This window comes from Rattus rattus, chromosome 3 (assembly GCF_011064425.1).
Source record: "Rattus rattus isolate New Zealand chromosome 3, Rrattus_CSIRO_v1, whole genome shotgun sequence".
NCBI lineage: Eukaryota > Metazoa > Chordata > Mammalia > Rodentia > Muridae > Rattus > Rattus rattus.
The window spans coordinates 106,498,696-106,523,106 of record NC_046156.1 but is presented as its reverse complement, the minus strand read 5'-3'; the positions used below and the strand labels follow the sequence as shown (position 1 = coordinate 106,523,106).

The 24,411-nt window shown below is 36.6% G+C and overlaps 1 protein-coding gene across 1 annotated transcript in view; it reads right to left on the bottom strand.

The window, feature by feature from the left end:
• Positions 1 to 22,958: 22,958 nt before the first annotated feature.
• Positions 22,959 to 24,411, bottom strand: part of LOC116895877 — a 52,975-nt gene continuing 51,522 nt past the window's right edge. Inside the window, exon 26 of the mRNA XM_032896974.1 lies at positions 22,959 to 23,159. Within this exon, the coding sequence (XP_032752865.1) occupies positions 22,959 to 23,159 (201 nt within the window). The remainder of the gene's footprint in view (positions 23,160 to 24,411) is intronic.

Genomic DNA, 24,411 nt, shown 5'->3' with positions numbered 1-24,411 from the left:
ACATTACAATGTTTGAGGAGGGCACAAGAAGCTTCAATAATACACAAAGAACATAGGCAACCTAGGAATATTGGGAGTAGGAGAAGTGGTCTTGCTCATAAAAGAGCATACCAATTGATTGCCCAGTACTAAAGGTCAATCAGCCCTGAAAGCATTCACACAAGTAACATAAGATCTCTGAACTTTTCAAACACACACACACACACACACACACACACACACACACACACACATCAATTAGTGAAAAAGGAGCCCATGCATTTGAGTAGGGGTATACATAAGGGCTGGAAGAAGGATAGTGAAGGAAGTAAGATTTTAATTATAATCTTAAAGCAACAACAGCAAAAAGGATTAATAAATAAATAATATGGAAGATGACAGAAGAAGAAACCTTATGTCAATCTCTAACCTCAAGTGTGGGAATCTGCATGCACACACACACACACACACACACAATATATGAATATCATAAGAAAGAACATTTTATTGAATGGGCTGAGAAAGCATTTGACAAAATTCAACACCCCTTCATGATAAAAGTCCTGAAAAGAACAGGAAATCAAGGCCCAAACACAAACATAGTAAAAGCCATATACAGCAAACCAGTAGCTAACAATAAAATAAATGGAGAGAAACTTGAAGCAATCCCACTAAAATCAGGGACTAGACAAGGCTGCCCACTCTCTCCCTACTTATTCAATATAGTTCTTGAAGTCCTAGCCAGAGCAACCAGACAACAAAAGGAGGTCAAAGGGATACAAATTGGAAAGAAAGAAGTCAAAATATCACTATTTGCAGATGATATGATAGTATACTGAAGGGACCCCAAAAGTTCCACCAAAGAACTACTAAGCCTGAGAAAAAACTTCAGCAAAGTGGCTGGGTATAAAATTAACTCTAACAAGTCAGTAGGATAAACAGACTGAGAAAAAAATTACGGAAATAACACCATTCCTAATAGTCCCAAATAATATAAAATACCTTAGTGTGACTTTAAACAAGCAAGTGAAAGATCTGTATGATATGACATTCAAGTCTTTGAAGAAATGAATTGAAGATCTCAGAAGGTGGAAAGATCTCCTATGCTAATGGATTGGCAGGATTAATATAGTAAAAGATGGCCATGTTACCAAAAGCGAAATACAGATTTAATGCAATCCCCATCTAAATTTCAATCCAATTCTTCATAGATATAGAAAGAAAAATTTGCAAATTCATTTGGAATAACAAAAACCCAGGATAGCTAAAACTATCCTCAACAATAAAAGTACTTCTGGGGGAATCACCATCCCTAACATCAAGCAGTATTACAGAGAAATACTGATAAAAACTTTATGGCATTAGTACAAAGACAGGCAGATCAGTAGAAGAAAATTAAAGATCCAGAAATGAACCACACACCTATGGTCACTTGATTTTTGATAAAGGAGCCAAAACCATCCAATGGAAAAAAGATAGCATTTTCAAAAAATGGTGCTGATTCAAGTGGGGGTTAACAAGTAAAAGAATGCAAATCAATCCTTTCTTAACACCCTAACAAAGGTGCTTCTTACAAAGCATAGGTTCAAGTGAATCAAGGACCTTCTCATCAAACCAGATAACTTCAAACTAATAGAAGAAAAAGTCGGGAAGACTCTCAAATTGGCATAATCAGTCACAAAACAGGCCTCAAAAGATGCAAGAAAATAGAAATAATCCTATGCATCCTATCAGATCACTGTGGACTGAAGGTTCCTTGAGGTGCTAAGAAGAAAGTATATCCTTTTGTTTTAGGATAGAATGTTCTATACATATCTGTTGTGCCCATTTGGATCATAATTTCTGTTAGTTTCTCTATGTCTTTGTTTAATTTCTGTTTCCATGATCTGTCCATTAATGAAAGTGGGGTGTTGTAATCAACCACTATTATTGTGTGAGGTGCAATGTGTGTTTTGAGCTTTAATAAGGTGTCTTTTATGAATGTAGGTATCCGTGCGTTTGCAGTATAGATATCTAGGATTGAGAGTTCATTAGGGTGGATATTTCCTTTGATGAATATAAGTGTCCTTCCTTTTTTGGTGACTTTTGTTGAAAGTCAATTATTTTCAATATCAGAAAGACAACTCCAGAATGTTTCTTTGGACCATTTGCATGGAAAGTTGTTTTCCAGCCTTTTACTATGAGGTAGTGTCTGCCTTTGTCACTGAGATGTGTTTCTTTATGCAGCAAAATGCTGGGTCCTCTTTACGTATCCATTCTGTTACTCTATGTCTTTTTATTGGGGAATTGAGTCCATTGATATTGAGAGTTATTAAGGAATACTGATTGTCACTTCCTATTATTTTCATTGTTAGATGTGGAATCATGCTTGTGTTTCTATCTTTTAGTTTTATTACAATGAGATTATAATCTTGTCTTTTGTATGGCATAGTTTCTTTCTGTGTGTTGGAGTTTTCCATCTATTATCCATTGTAGGGCTGGTTTTGTAGAAAGATATTGTAAAAATTTGGTTTCGAAATGTAATATCTTGGTTTCTCGCTGAACGCTAGTTTGAGAATTTTTCTGCATATAGTAGCATGGGCTTGCATTTGTGTTCTCTTAGGGTCTGTATGACATCTGTCCAAGATTTTCTGGCTTTCATTGTCTCCGGTGAGACATCTATTGAAATTCTTATAGATTTGCCTTATATGTCACTTGACCTTTTTTCCTTACTGCTTTTAATATTCTTTCTCTGTTTTGTGCTTTTTGGTGTTTTGACTATTAAGTGACAGGAGAAACTTCTCTTCTGGTCCAATCTATTTGGAGTTCTGTATGCTTCTTACATGTTTATGGGCATCTCTTTCTTTAGGTTAGGGAAGTTTTCGTCTATAATTCTGTTGAATATATTTATTGGTCCTTTAAGGTGGGAGTCTTTATTCTCTTCTTTTCTCTTTTTCATTTTTTAAAGATTTATTTATTTTATTTATATGAATATGCTGTCACTACCTTCTGATACACCAGAAGAGGGTGTTGGATCTCATAACAAATGGTTGTGAGCCACCAAGCTGAGACTTGAACCCAGGAAATCTGGAAGAGCAGTCAGTGCTCTTAACCTCTGAGCCTTCTCTCCAGGCCTTCACTCTCTTCTATACCTATTATCCTTACATTAGATCTTCTTATTAAGTCCTAGATTTCCTGGATGTTTTAAGTTAAGAGCTTTTTGTGTTTTACACTATCTTTGACAGTTGTAATGGTGTTTTCTATGGTATCTTCTTCCACTGACATTCTCTATTCTATTACATGCATTCTGTTGGTGATGCTTATACATCTGACTCCTGGTCTCTTTAGTTTTCTGTCTTCAGGGTTTTATCCCTCTGTGCTTTCTTTATTGTTTCCATTTCCATTTTTAAATCCTGGACTGTTTTGTTCAACTATATCACCCATTTGGTTGTATTTCTCGTAATTCTTTCAGGAATTTTTATGTATCCTCTTTAAGGGTTTCTACTTCATATTTGTGTTGTCCTGCATTTCTTTAAGGGAATTATTTACGTCTCTCTTAAAGTCTTCCATCATTATCATAAAATGTGATTTTAAATCTAAATCTTGCTTTCCTGGTGTGTTTGGATATCCAGTACTTTCTTTGGTTTTGTTGGTTTCTGTTGCTTAGGATCCTATGCTTGCCTCTTGCCATTGGGTTGTCTCTGGTGTCAGCGTCTCTTGCTGTCTCTGACAGTGGCTTGACTCTCCTGTAGGCCTCTGTGTTAGCACTCCTGTAGAACTGTTTTCCTGTCTTCTTTCAGCCCTTTCTGGGAAGAGGTGCTCTGCTCTCAGGTGTGTAGGCATTCCTTGTGATTGTCTTTCAGCTCTTGGGGCAGGCATGAATCAGGTGTGTATTGCCCCTGACTACTCTTTGTCCCTTGCACCCAGGGGGAACAGCTGGCCCTAGGCACTTCCCTCTTGGGTCAGGAATGTGGGCAGAGGATTGTCTCCTTTGATTTCTCAGGAGTGTTTGTACCTCTGAAGGTCCAGCTCTCTCCACCATAGGATTTGAGTGCAGGAAACTGTTTGACTGTTTCAGTTGAGTTCAGCTCTGGGTTTAGGCCAGAATAGTACTGGTAGCAAGTAGTCGACTGTTCCTATAATCCTGCGTTCAAAAGCACTATGCAGTTTCCATTGGACCAGTGATGTGGCAAGAGGTGGGCAGAAGTGGCAGTCTGTCCTGCCTTCTGCACCTCTAGATGTTCAACTCTCGTTCCCATGGTATTTGGGTGCAGGGTGTGTAAGTTCTTATCTTTTTCCTAGTTGTTCTAACTCCAGGACTGTCTCCCTTTGTGATTTCTTTATGTTGCTATTTAGACTTTTAGATCTTGGATGGTTTTGTTAAATTCTTTAACCTGTTTGCTTATATTTTCCTATAATTTTCTAATGGACTTGTGTGTTTCCCCTTTAAGGGCTTCTACTTTTGCTTACAGGTGCTCTCCAGTATTTCTTTAAGGCAGATATTTATGTCTGTCCTCAATTCCTCTATCATCATCATGAGATGTGATTTTTATATTCGATTCTTGATTTTCTGGGGTATGTAGAACTTTCTTTCTTTTCTTTTATTTTATCAAATATTTTTTATTTATATTTCAAGGGTTATTCCCTTTCCTGGGTCCCTGTCCATAAGCCACCTATCTTACCTCCCATCCCCTTCTTCTATTAGGGTGATCCCCTTCCCATCTACCCCTTTATATCCCTGCTAACATTCACCTTCACTGGGGGTGGGGGAGTCTAGCCTTGGCAGGGCCAATGTCTTCTCCTCCCATTGGTGTCCAACAAGACCATTCTCTGCTAAATATGAAGCTGGAGCCATGGGCCTGTCCATCTGTAGTCTTTGAGTAAAGGTTTAGTCCCTGGAAGCTCTGGTTTATTTGAATTGTTGTTCTTATAGGGTTGAAAGCCCCTTCAGTTGCCTCACTCCTTTCTCTAATTCCTCCAAAGAGGATCCTTTTCTCATTCCAATGTTTGGCTGCTAGCATTCAGCTCTGTATTTATTGTATTGTATTTGACAGACTTCAGCTGAGCCTCTCAGTACACAGCTATACCAGACTACTGTCAGCATGCACTTCTTGGCTTCATCAATATTATGTAGTTTTGGTGGCTATACATATAAGGGCTGGAGCAGGATCTGAATGGCTAGACCTTCAGTCTCTGCTACAAATTTTGGTTCCATATCCTATCCTGTGAATGTTTTTGTTCTCACTTTTAAGAAATACTAAACCGTCTATACTTTGGTCGTTATTCTTCTTGAGCTTCATGTGGTCTGTGCATTATATCTTGGGTAATTTGAAATTTTCAGATATTATCAATTTATCAGTGAGTACATATCATGTGTGATTTTTGGTGATTCAATTACCTCACCCAGGATGATATTTTCTAGTTACATCCATTTGCCTATGAATTTCATGAAGTCATTGTTTATGAGAGCTGAATATTACTACATTGTGTAGATGTTCCACATTTTCTATATACATTCCACTGTTGAAGGGCATCTAGTTTCCTTCCTGCTTTTGGCACTTATATCTAAGGCTGCTATAAACATAGTGGACCATGTGTCCTTGTTGTATGTTAGAGCATCATTTCAGGGACATGCCCAAAAGGGGTATAGTTGGGTATTCAGGTAATACAATATCCAATTTTCTGAGGAATCCCTAGACTGATTTCCAGAGTGGTTGTACCAGCTTGCAATCCCACCAACAACAGAGGAGTGTTCCTCTATCTCCACATCATTGTCAACATCTTTTGTCTCCTGGGTTTTTTATCTTAGTCACTCTAATTGGTATGAGGAGGAATCACAGGGTTGTTTTGATTTGCATTAACTTGATGACTAAAAATATTGAACATTTATTTGGGTACTTGTCAGCAATTTGATATTCCTCAGCTGAAAATGTTTTACTTAGCTCTGTACCTCATTTTTAATAGGGTTATTTGGCTCTCTGGAGTCTAACTTCTTAGATTCTTTGGATATTAGTGTTATTTCAAATATAGGATTGGTAAAGATCTTTTCCTGAACTCTTGGCTGCCATTTTATCCTAATGACAGTGTCCTTTGCCTTACAGAAGCTTTGCAGTTTCCCGAGGTCCCATCTGTCTTGATCTTAGAGCATAAGCCATTATTTTGTTCAGGAAATTTTCTCCAGTGCCTATGTGTTTGAGTGTCTTCCCCAATTTTTCTTCTATTAGTTTGAGTATATCTGATTTTATGTCCTTGATCCACTTAGACTTAAGCTTTGTACAGGGCTATAAGAATTTCTCGATTTTTCATTCTTTACATGCTGACCTCCAGTTGAACCAGTACTATTTGTTGTTCAACCAGATGCTTTTGATCCTTTGTCAAAGATCAAGTAACCATAGGTGTATGGGTTCAATTCTGGGTCTTTAATTCTGTTCCACTGATCTACGTATCTGTCTCTGTAAAGTAATATATAGTTTTTATCGCTATCGCTCTGTAATATTGCTTCAGGTCAGAGATGGTGATTCTCCCAGAAGTGTTTTTTTATTATTCAGGATAGTTTTAGCTATACTGGGTATTTTGGTATTCCAAATGAATTTTCAATTTGCTCTTCCTAACTCTATGAATAATTGAGTTGGAATTTTGATAGGGATCACATTAAATCTGTATATTGCTTTTGTCAAAATGGCCATTTCTACTATATTAATCCTGCCAATCCACGAGCATGGGAATTCTTTCCAATTTCTGAGATCTTCTTCAAATTCTTTCTTCAGAGAGTTGAAGTTCTTCTCATACAGATATTTCACATGCTTTGTTAGAGTTACACTGAGGTATTTTATATTATTTGGGACTATTTTGAGGGGCGTTATCTCCTTAATTTCTGTCTCAGCCTGTTTATCCTTTGAGTAGAGGAAGGTTACTGATTTGTTTGATTTAATTTTATACCCAGCCACTTTGTTGAAGTTGGTTATCAGTCTTGGTAATTCTCTGGTGAACATTTGGAGTGATTTAAGTATAGTATTATATCATCTAAACATAGTGATATTTTGACTCCTTACTTTCAAGTTTGTATCCTTTTTTACCCCCTTTTGTTGTCTGATTGCTCCGGCTAAGACTTTGAGTAGTATATTTGAATATGTAGGGAGAAAGTGGGCAGCCTTGTCTAGTCCCTGGTTTTGGTGGGATTGCTTCAAGTTTTTGTCCATTCATTTTGATGTTGACTACTGGTTTGCTCTATATTGCCTTTAATATGTTTAGGACTTTTTGTAGTGGGAGAACTGTGTAGCCTTGGTTTCTGTTGCTTATATTCTTCTCCTTGCCTCTTGCAGTCTGGTTATCTGTACTGCTACCTGCCCCTTGCTATCTGTGACTGGAGCCTGTCTCTCCTATGATCCTGGTTGTGTCAGAACTCCCCAGAGTTCAGCTGTTTCTGTGATTCTGTGGTCCTGAGATCCTGGGTGTGTCAGAGCTCCTTGGAATCAAGTATCCTCAAGTGCTGGAAGAATAGATAAGGAGCCAGATCCCTGGGTTTATTCCAGTCACTCGAGCAACATGGAAGTAACCTGTTCCTCTGGCTGAGCAGGGTTTTGTGTTTCCCTGATTTCTGTGTGGTTCAAGTTATGCTGGATATTGGGAAAAATGTTGTGGCCTCAAATGTAATCTTGAGTTTATAAGAGCTCCAGTGTTCCGGGTTGTGTGAGAACTCCTGGGCATCAAGCTTCCTTTGTGATCCTGGGATCCTGGGATCCTGTAAATTTCAGAGCCTCTGGGAGTTGGGTTCCCTCTGGGAGTTGTAATAATGGACGCAGAGCCAGCAGGCCAGGTGTCCTCTGTGTCCAGGTTCAGGCCATGTTCAGCTGTTCCACTGGCTGGGCAGGGGTTCCTATGTCTCTAGATCCTGGGGGATCCAGTTCCTCCAGGTGTTGGATTACATGTTTTGGCCTCTCTTGTCATCCTGTTCATTTCACAGCACCTGGGAGTCAGGCTTCCTCTGGCTGTTGTAGGGGTTGGGGCAGAGTCAATGTTCCCAGGTCTGCTCTTGTGGCAGGTCAAACTGTGAGTCTAGCCATGCCAGATCACCTGGGCTTCGAGATTCCTCTGGGTGTTGTGGGACAGGGTACAGAGCCAGCACACTATGTCTGCTTATTGCCAGCTTATTCCCAATATTTAGGATATGGAAACAGTGTAATTGTTTTTAAACTGATGCATAGACAAAATTGTGATACATATATACTGTAGAAGTCCATTCAATTGTAAAAAACCTGAAACGACACTTGAAAGTAAATTGATAGACCTACAAAATAGCCATTGTTTTAAGTTGGTAAAATTGGTATCCCAAACACATAAAGGCAAATACTGAATATCCCCTCTCATCTATGATTGTTAGCTCCAAATCTTACATGTAAACATAAAAGAAGAAAAACTGGAAGAGTCAAAAAAATAAAAGAGACTATTTCATATGGTGTAGAGATTCTAGAGAGGGAAACAGCAAGAGAAGTGATTAGAAGCATAAAAATCATGTTCGTCTTTTATTTACAGAAATTACATATATTATACATAATTATGTATATATATATAATCACACACACACAAACCTATTCACATACACAAACAGATACATAGAGAAACTAACAGAAGTTATGAAGCAAATGGATTTAACAGATATTTATATAACATTTCACCCTAACATGAAAGAATATACCTTTTTCTCAGCCCCTCATGGTACCTTCTAGAAAATTGACCATAGAATCAGTCACAAATTAGTCCTCAATAGATACAAGAAGATTGAAATAATCCCATGCATCCTATCAGATAACCACAGAATGAGGCTTGTCTTCAATAACAATATAAACAACAGAAATCCCACTTATACATGAAAGTTGAACAATATTCTACTCTACATTCTAATAATTTGGACAAGGAAGAAATTAGAATCAAATTAAAGACTATTTAAAATTTAATGAAAATGAAGACACAACATACCCAAACTTATGGGACAGAATGGAAGCAATGCTAAGAGGAATACTAATATTTCAGAGTGTCTCCAAAAAGAAACTAGAGAAAGCATACCCTACCAAGTTGAGAGCACACCTAAAGGCTCTAGAACAAAAAGAAGCAAATATACACAAGAGAAGTAGAAGGCAGGAAAAAATCAATTTCAGGGCTGAAATCAACAAAGTAGAAACAAAAAGAACTATAAAAGAATCAACAAATCCTGGACTGATTCTTTAAGAAAATGAACAAGATAGATAAACCCTTAGCCAGACTAACCAGAGGGCACAGAGAGTGTATCCAAATTAACAAATTCATAGATCAAAAGAGAGACAAAGCAACAGAATCTGATGAAATTCCAAAAAATTACTAGATCCTACTACAAAAGCCTATATTCAAAATAACTGGAAAATTTGGATGATATGGACAATTTTTCTAGACAGATACCAGGTACCAAAATTAAATTGGGATCAGACAGGCCATCTAAACAGTCCCACAACTCCTAACCACATAGAAGCAGTCACTAAAAGTGACAGTCAAAAAAAGTTCAGGACCACATAAGTTAATGTAGAATTCTATCAGACATTCATAGGAGACCTCATACCAAAACTGTCCAATTATTCCACAAACAGAAGGAACATTACCCAATTCTTTCTATGAATCCCAGTTACACTTATACCTAAACCACACAAGGACTCAACAAACAGATATTTAGACCAATTTTCCTCTGAATATAGATGCAAAAATACTCAATAAAAATTCTAGCAAACTAAATCCAAGAACACATGAAAATGATCATCCATAATGACTAAGTAGGATTCATTCCATGGATGCATGGATGGTTCAATATAAGGAAATCTATCAACTTAATCTACTATATAAACCAATGCAAAGAAAAAACAAACAATAAGATCATCTTATTAGTTGCTGAGAAAACATTTGACAAAGTTCAATACTTCTGCATGATAAAAGTCTTGAAAACATCAGGAATACAAGCCCCATACATAAACATAGTAAAGACAATACACAGCAAACCAGTACCTAACATCAAACTAAATGGAGAGAAACTTGAAGCAATCCCGATAATAGCAGGGACGAGAAAAGGTTGCCCTCTCTCTCTCCCTACTTATTCAATATAGTACTTGAAGTCCTAGCCAAAGCAGTCAGACAACAGTAGGAGGTCAAATGAATACAAATTGGAAAGGAAAAAATTCAAAATATCATTATTTGCAGAAGATTAATAGTATACTTAAGTGACTCTGAAAGTTCCACCAGAGAAGAACTAAGCCTGATAATAAACTTCAGTAAAGTGCCTGTGTATAAAATTAACTCAAACAGATCAGTAGCCTTCTTCTACTCAAAGGATAAACAGGGTGAGAAAGAAATTAGGGAAATTACACCCTTCAAAATAGCCACAAAGTACACAAATTATCTCTGTGTTACACTAACCAAGCAAGTGAAAGTCTGGATGACAAGAATTTCAAGTCTCTGAAGAAAGAAATTGAAGAAGATCTCAGAAGATGGAAAGACTGTCTATGCTCATGGATTGAGTATAGTAACAATGTCCATTTTGCCAAATGCAATCTACAGATTCAATGCAATCCCCATCAAAATTCCAATTCATTTCTTAATACTTATTAGAAAGAGCAATTTGCAAATTCATTTGGAATAACAAAAGCCTCAGGATAGTGAAAAGTATCCTCAACAATAAAAGAGCTTCTGGGGAATCACCATCCCTGAATTCAAGCAGTATTACAGAGCAATAGTGATAAAAAATAAATGGTATTGGTACAGAGACAGGCAGGTAGATCAGTGCAATAGAACTGATGACCCAGGAAGGAACCTGCACACCCATGGTCACTTGATTTTTGACAATTGAGCCAAAACCGTCCAATGGAAAAATGATAGCATTTTCAACAAATGGTACTGGTTCAACTGGAGATCAGCATATGGAAGATTGCAAATCAATACATTCTTATTGATATATATAAAGCTCAAGTTCAAGTGGATCAAAGATCTCCACATCAAACCAGATACACTCAAAGTAATAGAAGAAAAAATGGGGAAGGTCTCTGAGGATATGAGTACTGGAAAAATTTCCTGAACAAAAAACCAATGGCTTATGCTCTAAGATCAAGAATCGACAAATGAGACCTCATAAAACTGCAAAGATTCTGTAAGGCAAAAGACACTGTTATTAGGACTAAATGGCAACTGTCAAATTAGGAAAAGATCTTTACCAATCCTACATCTGATAGAGGGTTAATATTCAATATATATAAAGAACTCAAGAACTTAGACTCTAAAGATCCAAATAACCATACTGAAAATGGGTATAGACCTAAACAGAATTCTCTAATTAGGAATATCGCATTTCTGAGAAGTACCTAATGAAATGTTCAACATGAAATTCGTAGGCAAAAGAAAAAACTAGAAAATATCATAGTGAGTAAGGTAACTCAATAACAAAATTACACACATAGTTTATACTCAATGATAAGTGGATATTATCCAAAAAAATCAAATTACGCAAAATACAATCCACATTGTGTCCACATACAGTAACATGAAGATGAAGAAGTAGAACAACAAAAGTGAAAATGCTTTAGTCCTTCTTAAAATGTGGGACAAAAGCATTCATAGGAGGATATATGGAGACAAAGATTGGAGCAGAAACTGAAGGAATGACCATTCAGATCCTGTCCTACCTGGGATGTAGCCCATATATACACAGTCATCAAAACTAGACAATATTGAAGCCAAGGAGTACATGCTGAGAGGAACCTGATATTGCTGTCTCTGAGAGGCTCAGCCAAAGCATGACAAATACAGAGGTGAATCCTAGCTGTAAACCATTGAACTGAGAACAGGGTCCACATTGGAGGAGTTATAGAAAGTATTGAAGGAGGTGAAGTGCCGCAAACTGTAAGAGCAATAATACCAATGAACCAGAGCTACAGGACTAAATCACTACCCAGAGACTATACATGGACAGACCCATGGCTCCATTGCATATGTAGCAGATGATGGCCTTGTGGGGCACCAATGGGAGGAAAAGACCTTTTTCCTGCCACAGCTGGACCCTGCAGTATAGGGGAATTTCAGGGCAGGGAGATGATATGAGGGGATGGTTGGGGAGGGGGAAATCCTTATAGATTTAGTGGAGCGAGATGGGATAGGTGGCTTAAGGACACAAAATGGGAAAGGGTATAACAGTTGAAATGTAAATAAAAAATATCCAATAAAAAAGTTTATAATTCTCTCCCTAAATTATATTTTGATTTTAACTTGCATTACTATCTGAAAATCATCCTATCAAATCTAGAACATCTTCCTTAATGCTTAACATCTTAAATTGGATTATGAGCCTATAACACTTCTTTAACCACATCAGAACTATGAAATTGAATTAAATATTATCTGAATATATAAGTAGCCCAAGTATGCATCTTCCAAAAATTATATAATTGGTACAGACAACTACTGCCTTGATAGTGGTCCTTAATTCTCATAAAGTTGGAGCATCTGTCTTTAGCCTTCTGGCCCAGAACCACCTAACAGATATTAAGTGAAGCACAACTTATGACTGGTTAATTTACCTTGTCTTGGCAGAGCTAAGTGTGGTGAGGAAGGAATATGTGGATGGATTGGGGAGCTCCCTCATAAATGCAGGATAGAGAGGTAGGGATAGGGGGCTTTTACAGAGATGAAACTGGGAAGGGAGATAGCATTTGAAATTTAAGTATATAAAATAATATATATTTTATCCTGTATTTGCATGCATCGAAAACTCAGGGCTTGAATGAAGTTCTGACTGGATATGTCTGAAAGCCTGGCTGAAACAAGTTCATCAGGAATCAGCAGCTATTCCTGAGGCTGCTCTGAAACAAGTCTCTAGAAACAGCATCAGGAGACAGACAGTCAGGAAGTCTCAACAGTAAGTCTTTTCAGCATCCTAAAGGATGTATCTTGCCAGAGTAGCATCTTGGTGCTTCTTTCTGCAAATAACATAAAATACCTCTGTGTTACACTAACCAAGAGAGTAAAGGATCTTTATGACAAGACCTTCAAAAATCTGAAGAAAGAAATTGAAGAAAACCTCAGAAGATGCAAAGACTGCACAGGGACTGAATATAGTAAAAATGGCCATTTTGGCAAAAGAACTCTACATATTCAATGAATCCCCAACAAAATTTCAATTCATTTCTTCAGTGAGTTATTAGAAAGAGCAATTTGCAAATTCATTTGGAATAACAAAAGCCCCAAGGTAGTGAAAATAATCTCAACAATAAAAGAGCTTCTAGAAATCACCATTCCTGACCTCCAAGCAGTATTACTGAGCAATAGTCTTAAAAACTAAATGGTATTGGTACAGGGACAGACAGGTAGATCAGTGCAGTAGAATTTAATACCAGAAAGAACCTGCACACCTATGTTCACTTGATTTTTTGAAAAGGAGCTAAAAATATCCAGTTAAAATATATAGCATTTTCAACAAATTGTGCTGTATCAACTGGAGGTCAGCATATGGAAGATTGCAAATCAACCCATACTTACTTCTCTATATAAAGTTCAACTCAAGTGGATCAAATTTCTCCACATTAAACCAGATACACTCGAAGTAATAGAAGAAAAAGTTCATAAGTGATTCGAACATATGGGCACTAGGCAAATTTTCCTGAACAAAACACCAATGGCTTATGCTATAAGATCAAGAAAAAACAAATGAGTCGTTATAAAACTGAAAAACTTCTGTATGTCAAAAAACACTGTCATTAGGACTAAATGGCAACCATCAAATTGGAAAAAGATCTTTACCAATCCTACATCTGGTAGAGGGCTAATATCCAATATATACAAAGAACTCAAGAACATAGAATCTAAAGATCCAAATAACCATACTGAAAATGGATACATAGGTAAACAAGAATTTTCAGATGAGGATTATCGATGGTTGAGAAGTACCTAAAGAAATATTCTACGTTCTTAGTCATCAGGGAAATTCAAATCAAAACATCCCTGAGATTCTACCTCACACCAAACTGAATGGCTAAGATCAAAAAAACAGGGTGACAACATATTCTGGGTGTATGTGAAGAAAGAGGAACCTCCTCCAAAAGCTGATGAAAACCTCTCGGAAATCAAAAAGTTCTTCAGAATTTTGGCCATAGTACTAATCTGAGGACCTATCTATACCACTTCTGGGAATAAACCCAATAGAAGCTCCTACATATAACAAGGACTCATGCTCCACTATGTTCGTAGCAGCTTTATTTATAATAGCCATTAAATGGAAAGAAGCCAGATGCTCTTCTACAGAGGAATGGATAAGAAAAGTGGTATAGCTTCACAATTGAGCATTATTCCGCTGTCAAAATCAATATTTTTATGAAATTCCTAGGCAAATGGTAGCAAATAGATATCATCCTGAGTGAGGTAACCTAATCACAAAAAATACACACATGGACTATACACTTATGATTGAATATTAGCCTAAAAGATCAAATTACCAAAAAATACAATCCACAGACACATAAAGATCAAAAAGAAGGATGACCATAGTGAAACATGCTTCAGTTCTTCTTAAAAAGGTGGGCCAAAATATTTGTAGGAGGAGATATGGAGACAAAGATTGGAGCAGAAACTGAAGGAATTACTATTCAGATCCTGTCCTATCTAGGGATCTAGCCATATATATATATATATATATCATATAAAACTATATATATAATATTGAAGCCAAGAAGTACATGTAGACAAGAGATTGAAATAGCTGTTACCTGAGAGTGTCAAGCCAAAGCATGACAAATACAGAGTGAATCCTAGCTGTAAACCATTGAACTGAGAAGAGGGTCCCCAATGGAGGAGTTATAGAAAGTATTGAAGGAGGTGAAGTGCCTTAAACCTATAAGAACAACAATACCAATCAACCAGAGCTCTCATGGACTAAATCACTACCCAAAGAATACACATGGACCTTATGGCTCCATTTGCATTTGTAACAGAAAATGGCCTTGTGGGGCACCAATGGAGGAAAGATCTTTTTCCTTCTACAGCTGGACCCTGCAGTATAGGGGAATTTCAGGGCAGGGAGATGATATGAGGGGATGGTACGGGAGGGGGAAATCCTTATAGATTTAGTGGAGCGAATGGGATAAACCCTTAAGGACACAAAATGGGAAAGGGTATAACAGTATGTAAATAAAAAATATCCAATAAAAAAGTTTATAATTCTCTACCTAAATTATATTTTGATTTTAACATGCATTATCATCAGAAAATCATCCTGTCAAATCTAGAATATCTTCCTTAATGCTTAACACCTTAAATTGGATTATGAGCCTATAACTTCTTAAAACCTCATCAGAACTATGAAATTGAATTAAATATTATCTGAATATATAAGTAGCCCATATATGTTCTTCCAAAAAATTATATAATTAGTACAAACAGCTAACTGCCTTGACCATGGTCTGTATTTCTCATAAAGTTGGAGCATCTGTCTTTAGCCTTCTGGTCCAGAACAATCTGATAGATATCAAGCGAAGCCAAAATTATGAATGGCTAATTTACCCTGTCTTGGCAGAGCTAAGTGTGGTGAGGAAGGAATATGTGGATGGATTGGGGAGCTCCCTCATAAATGCAGGATAGAGAGGTAGGGATAGGGGGCTTTTACAGAGATGAAACTGGGAAGGGAGATAGCATTTGAAATTTAAGTATATAAAATAATATATATTTTATCCTGTATTTTCATGCAAAGAAAATCTAGGGCTTGAATAAAGTTCTGACGATCTTTCTGAAATCCTGGCTGAAACAAGTTCATCAGAAATCAGTAGCTATTCCTGAAGCAAGTCTCTAGAAACAGCATCAGGAGGCAGAGTCAGTCAGGAAAACTCAAGAGTAGGTCTTTTCAGCATCACCAAGGATGTGTCTTGTCAGAGCAGCAACTTGGTGTTTCTTTCTGCAATATAAAAATCTTACAACCAAAATTTTAGTTATATAAAGATATTCATATGGATTATACAAAGTACACAGAGCAGTTAAATATGAATTTTTGCTCCCTGTTTGAGAAGATGAAAGACAACTGTCTTTTTATGAGTTAATTTGATCACTAACCAAATGTAGTAGATCACCATTCATGCTATGTGAAATACAGCATGCTAATTCTTAAGGATTCTGTAACCAATGAGATTTATTGGATAGTTTTAGCTGAAGTTTTGGCTAGAAACTTTTTCTTTATGTGTAAACAGTTTTATTGCTGCTCATGTGAAGGAATCAGGATATCATCTTACCTATCCTGTTTGGTCTTCTTGAATTTTTCTTTCCTGTTTGTAGTCAAAACCTTCAGGGAGACTTGCCATATCTTATCTAATCAATCTATTTTGGGGAGAGATCCAAAGCCTTGTCTTATTTTCTGTTAACACAAATACTGAACCTCTTTCTCAAAATAGCATGTCCTTGGCCCAGCAACACAAAATCATTAAAAATACAGATTGATTCATATTAGCAGCCACCTGTTTTTTAGGCTTCCTCTATCATGACCTCTGTCACAGAAGATTTGTAATACCATAACCACCAAACTTATAACCATCTGTGTTTTGGAAATTAAAACAATTTAAAGCAATCCTAAACAAATTATCTGTTGAGAAAACAGTCCTCCAAATTACTTAATGTTTCCCCCCGAGCTTATTTGTAGATCAAAGGCCTGAATTGTTTTATATAGCCATACATAGTTAAAAACAAGGAATTTTCATTCATTCTCCCCTTTGGGGATTAATATTTTTGTGGAGATATAAATATATATTATATCACCTTCCTCTTTATATGAATTGAATTAATATCTTTTTCTACTTAATTTCAATTAAGTGTCTTCTATTAAGTGTAAGCCTATACTGAAGCTGACAGTGTTGTATGCAATGAGAAGCAAGCCTAGGATTCCTGTGGGACTCTTTTTTAAGGAACCCAAGATTTTGCTATATGATAAAGTCTTAAATTTCCATCAATTCCTCCATTCCTGTATTTTATTTAGACTTGTTCTCAGTGTCCTGCCTTCTCCTCAGCAGGAACTACCTGATATTTGCTGCCTGCCTTCTCCCAGCAGGAGCTTTTAAGATACACAACATAAGCTTTTGCAGAAGCTGAGAGAGTGGTTGAATCACTAGCCCACTGCTCATATCTCTGGGTCTACCATTGTGTGTCCCAGTCTTAAGGCATGAACCCCAGAAGTATTCATGCCAACCTAGCGCAGTCTTTGGTCCCAGTCCAAAACTCGTGCTGCTAGGGCAAAAATCATGCAGCTCTGCTAGGAATCCAATTCTTCCCACCCCTTAATCTCAAGGCACAGGTCCTGTTTTACATTCGGGAATATCCAATTAATTTTTAAGAGTGAGTTATCACTTACACATTGAACAACATCTGTTTCTGTACCCAATAAATCCTACTCAAGTGATCCCAAAGCTGAGGGGCTGAGGCACATTCCTCCTAACCACCCCAATGCTTTACATTCTCAAGTGAAAACACATACAAGCAGTCTTTGTTTTTATATGCCTTTAACATCTCAATGGTGAGACAACTTCCTATCCTCCAAGTGCCTAAACTGGCCCCTCTGATATCCCCACGCTATTACTTGCTAAAGTCTATATTCATCTTTGTTGCCCTGGACCCCATTGGGCAGCCCCCCGTGGGCCAGCATTTTCTCTGCCTCTTACATGTCAGCTGCTTCTCTGTCCTGAACCTCTCTCCACTGCCTCTGTCCTGGTGAGTCTCCATGCCTCCTTCCTCCCTGGTCCTTTTTCCAAGCATCCTAAACCTGCTGCCTCTGTGTGCCCTGCCTAGACCCTGGCTATCAACATCTTTATTTACCAATCAGAACCAACTGAGACAGGGTTCCTCATGCATAATTTCAGGACACTACAATAAGCATGAGAATAAAACTGCTACTATAACAATTTGTATAGAGTTTGTCTGAGAACAATTTCCCGGAAATCAGAAAGAGATACATATTAAAGCATTAGAATCATAGAAAACATCAAGTAGGCACATAATAATCAAAGAGAAACTGAAGAGAGAATTGAAAATACAAACATTTATGAAAGAAAAAGTCCAAGTCACATATAAAGCTGACCACATTAGAACAACACCTGAATTTTCAATTGACATTCTAAAATACAGTTGGTCCTGCATCAACCTCCTTCATATTGTCAAAGAATACAGATACTAGCCTAGACTTTGAGCTAAAGTGTATTTCATATAAACCAAAGAGGAGAAACATTACATAATGTAATCACCAGTAAGCCGTTTCTCATTAACAATCTTGTTCTACAAAAGGAAAACAGCAGTCTGAAGATAAGGTACATCTGGAAGAGGAAAAAAATGATAAATGACCCTGTAGTCATTCATCAAAAAGGGGAAAAGTGTATGGCAACAAAATAAAAAAGACTCATATATGCTGCTCATTAATAACTCTAAGCATTAACAGTCTCAAAACAATAATATACACACTATCTGTTTGGATACAAAAAGGGGTTTCCATATTTCTCCTGCATCAAAAAATTATACTTGTTTTAGATCCAATTGCATACACTTGTTATGATGCAATTGCCTACATTTCTTTGTGTAGGTTTCAGGTCCCATTTAGTTTTACATGTTCCTTGGTGTTGTCGTCGTTCAGTTAATGTTTTGGAAGTCGTGTTGGTGAGAGTTTATATGTGAGGTCACAGGATCATGTTAGAAGACTGGGAGGAAAGTGAGTAAAAAAAATCAATTCTTTAGTATTTTTTTTCTCCTAATAACATCAAAAGTGTGATAAATTTTATCAAGCTTTAAAAGGATAGAATCATAATGGTGTTATAGAGTGGTCTAGGTTTTTCACTATATAAATCTTACTGATTTATGTGAATGGGGGAATCTTTCCATTATGTGATATCTCTTCAATTTATAAGATTATTTTTTGTTGTTGTCTTGGGTTGTATTTTCTCTCTCTTTTTGTTCTTTTGGTTTTGGTTTCATTATTTTTTTTTAATCAAAAGCTATTTTACTTCTTGGTTAGAATTTCCCCAAGACACTTAATACTTTTGAAGTTTACTGTGGAATGATGGTGTTTCATTGATTTACCTTTCAGCAAGTTTGTGATGTTTATAAAGAAAGAATATTCACTTTGTGTGATAATTTTGTATGTTGCTACATGTTGAGTTTACAAGATATATGAGCATTTTACGGAATACTTAGGGTCACTTAAGTTTACTATCAAAGAATCTTCAAAAAGAGAACTTTGGTTACTTCAGTACTAATGTGTGTCCCCCTGGCCTCATTCAGGTGTAATATTTTCCTACTTGTTTACAAATGCTGTATGAAACAAGAGTCCATTGTGTATGACCAAAGATGTGCACAGCAAGCCATTGGTTCCATAATAGTTGATAAGTACCTAGAGGATGGGCAGCACCCTCTGTAAGGAAACTCTAGGGGATAGAATGATTATCATCCTTGCAGAAATAAGACCATCACTGCTAAATGTTCTTCACTTAACTCAGTATGGAAAGCATTCTCTTATTACTTGAAATTTCAACTTTTAACATTTCACACTATAGTCAATTCTGGCTAATTTCAGATGTGGAAAGAAGAAAAATACGTAGCCAAAAATGAAGGAATTGTATATTTATATTTCATTTATTTTATATTCTACTAGGAAGATGAATTTATCTTGTCATAGAGGAGTGAAATTGTGTGACTTAGAAAAGTGAAAGGACCTCCATGGATGGTCCTAAAGAGAAATGACAAGGCATAAAATGTTGAACTTTAAAGGAATACTTTGGAATAACATTTTTCTGAGAAAGCAAACAAAAGACCCAGAACAATGTTTAATTCTGGGGAAAAGAAAATACATTTAAGTATACTCAAAGAGCAGTTGTTTACAATTGAACTGTTAGTGTCACTCATTGCACCTATACTGAAATCGCACCATACTAGTTATTGTCATATTTCATAGGTGTTCAAGGTGGGTACAACTATCAATTGTTTCCCTAACATGCCAACCTGCATACTGTTTTATCTACCTTAGAAACTTGACTTAAAGATAGACATATCCAGCTAGAATCAGTTAACTGCTGAGACATCCCTGTAAGATTTATTTGGCAACAGGCACTCAAGCCCCCAACCTTGTCAGGAATCCAAGTGCTAACTAAAGCATCATATTTTGGGAAAAGTCACTTGAAATACTTTAACAATTGGAAGAATTTCTCTCAAAGGGATTGAAATCATGACTAGTATGAAAAAATCTAGTCAGATGTATGGAGCTACTGAGGTCATAAACATTAATGTTTATCACATAAATTTATTAAGTCACCAAGTTCCTTACAGCATTCTAAATATTAGTCTTATATCCACCAATAAGTGGGGCCATCATCCATCATCAAAGAAGCTCCTTTGTACAGAAAATGGGGACCATTCCAGAAAACAAAATCTGGACACGATGAAGAAATAAGTGCACTGTGGAAAATCTAGCACCAGTGAATTTATGTACATTATGGCTAAACTCTCTGTAGCTCAGGGAACATTGTAGAAGAGTGGTTACTGTAAAAGCCAGCAGATTTGAAAGTCTGTTTTGAAATTGCCTTTCATAAAAATGGGTGGAAAACCACAATGACAGGAGTGTCAATGAAGTATTAAGACAATGGTTAAAATTTCATGTTTCAAAGTTATGTGCAGCTAAAGGTCACTGCCAGAATATTTATTTTTCCAGCAAATATCTGCATATGGATTGTCTAATATACACTGAACATCATGAAAACCATATTCACAAACACAGAAAACAGTCTCAACTTGTATTCATATTTTTAAAGACACACACACATTTATAAATATATATGTATATATATATAAAACAATATTCAAATGAATTTGAGATTGCAGTGACTGAAGGGAGAAAATTCAGCCTGCAGTAGTATAATTCAATTTTCAATAAAAATGAAAAAATAGTAATAAATGAAAACATTTTGAACTAGTAATATTGGGAGTTCAGGAGGGGCAAAGAAAAAATAATTTTGGAAATAATCAATTACTTTACTGGAGATTTTCTCTAAGATTTCCATATCTCCAATGTATTAAAGACCCTTTTGAGATAGACAAACCATGAATAAAGACTATTTCACGTTGAGGTCTCAGATTATGAAGATACAACAAATATGCTGTATGCTTCTGTGCATATCTGAGTGTATGTAATGCAGCTTTCAGTTTATTGAAATTTAAGAGCCTCCAGGGTTTGTCTCTCTCTCTTCTCTCTTCTCTCTCTTCTCTTCTCTTCCTTCTCTCCTCTTCTCTCCTCTCCCTCTCTCCTCCTCCTCCTCTCCTCCCTCTCCTCTCCCTCCTCTCCTCCTCTCCTCTCCCCTCCCTCTCTCCCTCCTCTCCTCTCCTCTCCCTCCCTCCCCTCCCTCCTCCCCTTTCCTCTCTCCTCTCCTCTCCCTCCCCTCCTCCCTCTCCCCTCTCCTCTCTCCTCTCCCTCTCTCTCTCTCTCTCTGTCACAAGATCTCTTTTTAATCATTACTGAACAACATGTCAGGAAAATCTGGCCAAATGCCTTCTGTTAATTTCTGTCTCCAACTCTGATTTCCATCCAGGTAGAAGCTTCTGGTCTAGAGATGCTGGTGCTACAATACCCAGTTTTGCTTGTTTCTTAATGTATGTTTTTATGACCCAAATTCATTTCACAAAGGCAGTATCTCAATTGCTTAGGCACTTATGTTTTCAGGTCATTTTGTGTATTCTAAAAACCATAATCCACCTCTAATTTCAACAAGTGTGATGATTAATTTTGTTAATGGAATTTTATTTAGTTTTTTATGGCACTGGATTCGAGGCATAACTCTGAGAGATTTTTAATGTCATTAGCTTCTGGCCATACTTAGGTAACTGAGGTGGGAAAACTAGTACTAGAAGTGGGCTGTAGAGGCAGAGACTGAAAAATGCCATTTTCCAAAAACTATGGAGAATCATGAACAAGACACATTGTAGTGAAATCAATAACACAATTTAATAAAATTTATTATAATATCAAACAATATATAAACTACAGCATAAAATAATAATAATTAGGGAAACTATTTGTAACTAATATGGTGAAATATAAAGCAGAAGTAGGATCTTGTAATAATATCTTCTGCTATGATTTAGTGGGAGGTAGACAGGAACATGAGAATAGAATGACCTTAGAATGTCTTCAGTCATCCTCTACCACTTATATGTGGTGGTTGTTCTGTTCTGTCCTGCTAAACGAAACAAAAAATGTCATTGTTAGACAAATATTCTCAGATGATAGATTCATGTTACTTCAGATACTGGTAATATTTCAATATATTTTCTTAACTCTATACAAAGAATTAATTGAGTTATCAATGGATGTGTATGTGTGTTACTACCTAATGATCACGTGTGTTTTAGCCTCTATCATTCTTCACATATGTTTTGTAGTGCATCCAGTGCAATTTAATATTTGTACTAAAGCTAGCTAATCATTTGGCAAGTTTGTCTGTCATAGGAAATTTAAAAAATTAGTATTTTTGCACTAGGTTAATTGAGCATGTTGACAGTGGTGCAGGGCTTAAGTATGCAGAATGTGTAATGGATATATAAATCAAATAATTGTTTCCAAATGATCTTATCAAAAATAATAATTTCAAATGAATGATATCCCCTATGACTTAAGGACCATGAGAAGAAAGACAATATTGTGGGATTCTTATAGGGGCTAAATACTCAGCCATACATAACTCTGTGTATGTAGATGTACATAAGCATGTGATATATATATATATGTATATATGCTTCTATATATATATTTATTAAATATATATATTTAAGCATATTTTAATGAAACTGCTTTTAAAAAATTTCCTGTACTCTAATATAATTTTGTGCCCCAGTGCTGCTATGAGATTTACAAATTAATGAAATCAGGGAATGATATTATCATTCCAGTCATTTGTTGATTAACTAAATCTTGGCTTACCTATAGGACCTTCCTCCTACAGGATAGTATATGAAATATCTAATTCTTCATCATCACAGGTTTTCCCATTGTGGTCACCTATGACTTCTTTCATAATAGTTGATTTTCCTGAAGAATTTATGAAATCAGCAGATGTCTTTAGTCCATCAGAGCAATATTTATTATCATTTTCAAATATTGGAATATAGTTGTCAATCATGATTTGCATAAGAGATATCTGTAATACACAAGGCAAATTCAAGAGTGTCATTTCACATAGTTTACAAAATGGAAACTGAAAAATGAAATCCAAAATTATGAGAAAAATAACGGTTGCCACAAACAGATAGGAACTCATGAAATGAAGTCTCAGCAATGGAGACTCTGAGTTCTTTGCAGTTTACTAAAACTTGTTAAAGTTTCATATAGATTGCAAGGAACAGAAGGACTACTCAACCAAAGCAAAATTTCAGAACTGACATGCTGCCAAAAACTGTGAGTGAATCGAACTGATGTCAGTGGTTTGTTGAATTTTTCGGGGGTGGGTGTGGTTTTGTTGTGATGATTTGAAAGGGATGCCACTCTAATTCCAGGCATGGCAATACACACTTTTTGACAAATTTCTGGTGGGTTAAATCCCTGCGCCATCCTGATGGAAATATGACAGTGCTTAGATTAGGGTTACAAAATAGAGGTACCCAATTTCAATGTACTTTCCCTGCTACAGGTTTACTTCCCATGATAAGGGCCATCAGGTCTCAGCTTCCTGTTTGATTGTTCAGCCTTTCTACAGCCATGCTCCTCTGTCATGACATTGACGGACTATACTCCCTCTCCATAACACTTCAATGAGATTTTCTGGTCATTGTTTTTTTATTTTTTATTTGTTATTTTATTTATTTACATTTTGGACATTATCCCCCTTCCCAGTTTCCCTTCCACAAACCCTGTCTCTCCTCCCCGTCTCTATGACTGTTCTGCCTCACTGGCCCACCTACTCCTGCCTCAACACCAAGCATTTCCATACCCTGCGTCATCAAGACTCCACAGGACTAAGGGGCTACCCTCCCAGTGATGCCCAATAAGGCAATCCTGTGCCTTATCAAAAGTAACTTATCAGTGTTGTTCAATATAAGAAGTGTCATAATTTTCTATTGAGCTGGAGCTATGGGTTCCTCCATGTGGACTCTTTTGTTGGTGTTTTTGCTCCTGGTACTTTAGTAAGGCAATAGAAAGGGACTGAAAGAATACTTGGTGAGAAGGAGTCTTAATTCAGAAAATGCCTCCATCAGATTGATGTATTTTATAAAAGTCTAAGGTATATTGTCCTGATTAAACTTGCAAATTGTAGGGCCCAGATCTCCAGGATGGTGCCACCCTTTAGCTATTAGTCAGAAAAAGAAAGATGTGAGATACAAGGCAGGAGACAGAACTCCTTCTCAGCTTCTACTTCTGTTCTTGCCTTCAGATTCCTATCTTGTTTCATTTTG